This window comes from Belonocnema kinseyi, chromosome 6 (assembly GCF_010883055.1).
Source record: "Belonocnema kinseyi isolate 2016_QV_RU_SX_M_011 chromosome 6, B_treatae_v1, whole genome shotgun sequence".
NCBI lineage: Eukaryota > Metazoa > Arthropoda > Insecta > Hymenoptera > Cynipidae > Belonocnema > Belonocnema kinseyi.
Genome location: NC_046662.1, coordinates 74,886,890 through 74,888,516, shown reverse-complemented (window position 1 = coordinate 74,888,516; position 1,627 = coordinate 74,886,890). Strand labels below are relative to the sequence as shown.

Genomic DNA, 1,627 nt, shown 5'->3' with positions numbered 1-1,627 from the left:
TTTGGACCCTCGATTTAAGGAACATGGATTCGTCAAGGCAAGGAATTACACTAACGGAGTAATGAAGCTGCAGGAAGAGCTTAAACAAGCTATTAGGGAATCACGTTCTTCTCACACGACTCTTTCAAACGAGCAACAAGAATCTTCACCAGCCTCACCTGATACGAAAAAAATTTGTAAGCTCCTTTCTATCTATTTCTTTTCTCGTTGTTTATCCCTATTACAAAATTCTTGACGTGCCTCTTTCCAGCGACATTTAAGTTTTTGGAAGGGGTGAGAAGCCAGAAATCCAATTATTCCATCCCCTGCGTCTCTCAAGCCATTGTACACCTGAATAACTTCTTTGCAGATGAGATCATGCCCGAAAATACGGATATCCTTGCATTCTGGGAAAGTTATCAAGGGTGTGAGGAACTTCGAGCGATAGCTCAAAAGTACTTGATTGTGCCTGCTACATCTGTTCCTTCAGAGCGAGTGAATTCGACAACCGGCAATACAATTACCGATAAAAGATCGCGTCTTTCTCCAAGTGTGGCTGAGCTGCTTGTTTTTTTGAGGCAGAACTACAAGTTTCTGCAACTTTCCAATAAATAAACGAAAGAAGTTCCTACAATTTGAAGGAAAAAGGAGGTGTGCAATTTTAAATCTTCGTAAAATCGACGTATGGACATATAACTATTGCGTTAATAATGAAAAGAGTAAAATGACAACTTCCAGACTAGCTGAGTTCTTTTTATTTCTTCTACAAAATTTTGTTCATAGATAGTAGTAACGTTTCATGATTTAAACAAATCTCTTTATCAGACTAAAACATTAAAAACATAATAATTTCAAAAATCCTAGTTTTATACATTTAACAACCTCATTTAAATGGATTATTTTTCACTTCCACCACCATTAGTCTCAGTTTTATTACAGAAATGTCAAATAGACGTTACGAATTGTAATATGAGTGCTCACACAATTTTTGAAATTTTTTATTGTTATGCCTATAATGTTTAAGTCTGATGAAGGGGATTTCTTTAAATCTCGAAACGCTACTACTATCTATAGATTTAATTTTTAAGGAGAAATAAAAGAATTCACCTATTCTTGATATTGTCGTTTGACTCTTGTCATTACTGAGGCTCCTGCGTAGTCCTAAAAAGAACTTGAATCCGTTTGTACTAAATATGCACTACATACTATAAGTTTTACATTAAGAAATATTTTTAGTGCCTTAAAGAACAATAAAAAACTATAATTTCAATTGTCTTTTTATTAAACTTGTAATTCAATTAAATTTTTCGTATTTTTAGACAATTGTTTGAAAGTTTCTCCCATTTTTTGAATATTAATCATATTAATTTGTCAAGCCGCGAATTCAGGTCAGGTTAAGATGGTAAAGGGAGGGGGAAGTTATCGATAATTATCGATATCTTTTCAGAAAATATCGATATATATCGATACGTGATTTTACCGATATTTCCCATCACTACATTAAACTCCTTGCACTTAACCTTCACAACAAAACAGCTGTATGAAACCCAGACGGCAAGCCTATTCGTAAATCACTCTCCATTAGTTCAAAGTCAGAGTACGACAAGAACTGGCGCCATTGAATTCATAAATTATAGATAATTAATAC

The 1,627-nt window shown here is 34.1% G+C and overlaps 1 protein-coding gene across 1 annotated transcript; it reads left to right on the top strand.

Moving 5' to 3' along the window:
* The first annotated feature begins 61 nt into the window (after positions 1–61).
* LOC117175448 lies at positions 62–701 on the top strand. The gene is made up of 2 exons (XM_033365156.1): positions 62–176; positions 350–701. The coding sequence occupies exons 1-2, from the start codon at positions 62–64 to the stop codon at positions 592–594; spliced, it is 360 nt and encodes a 119-aa protein (XP_033221047.1). The 3' UTR covers positions 595–701.
* The last annotated feature ends 926 nt before the right edge of the window (positions 702–1,627 follow it).

Excerpts from the sequence above, each read along its gene's own strand:
- LOC117175448 (XM_033365156.1), top strand. The coding sequence starts at position 62 with ATGAAGCTGCAGGAAGAGCTTAAACAAGCTATTAGGGAATCACGTTCT. Across the intron at positions 177-349 it reads ACCTGATACGAAAAAAATTT|ATGAGATCATGCCCGAAAAT; the intron begins GTAAGCTCCTTT and ends ACTTCTTTGCAG.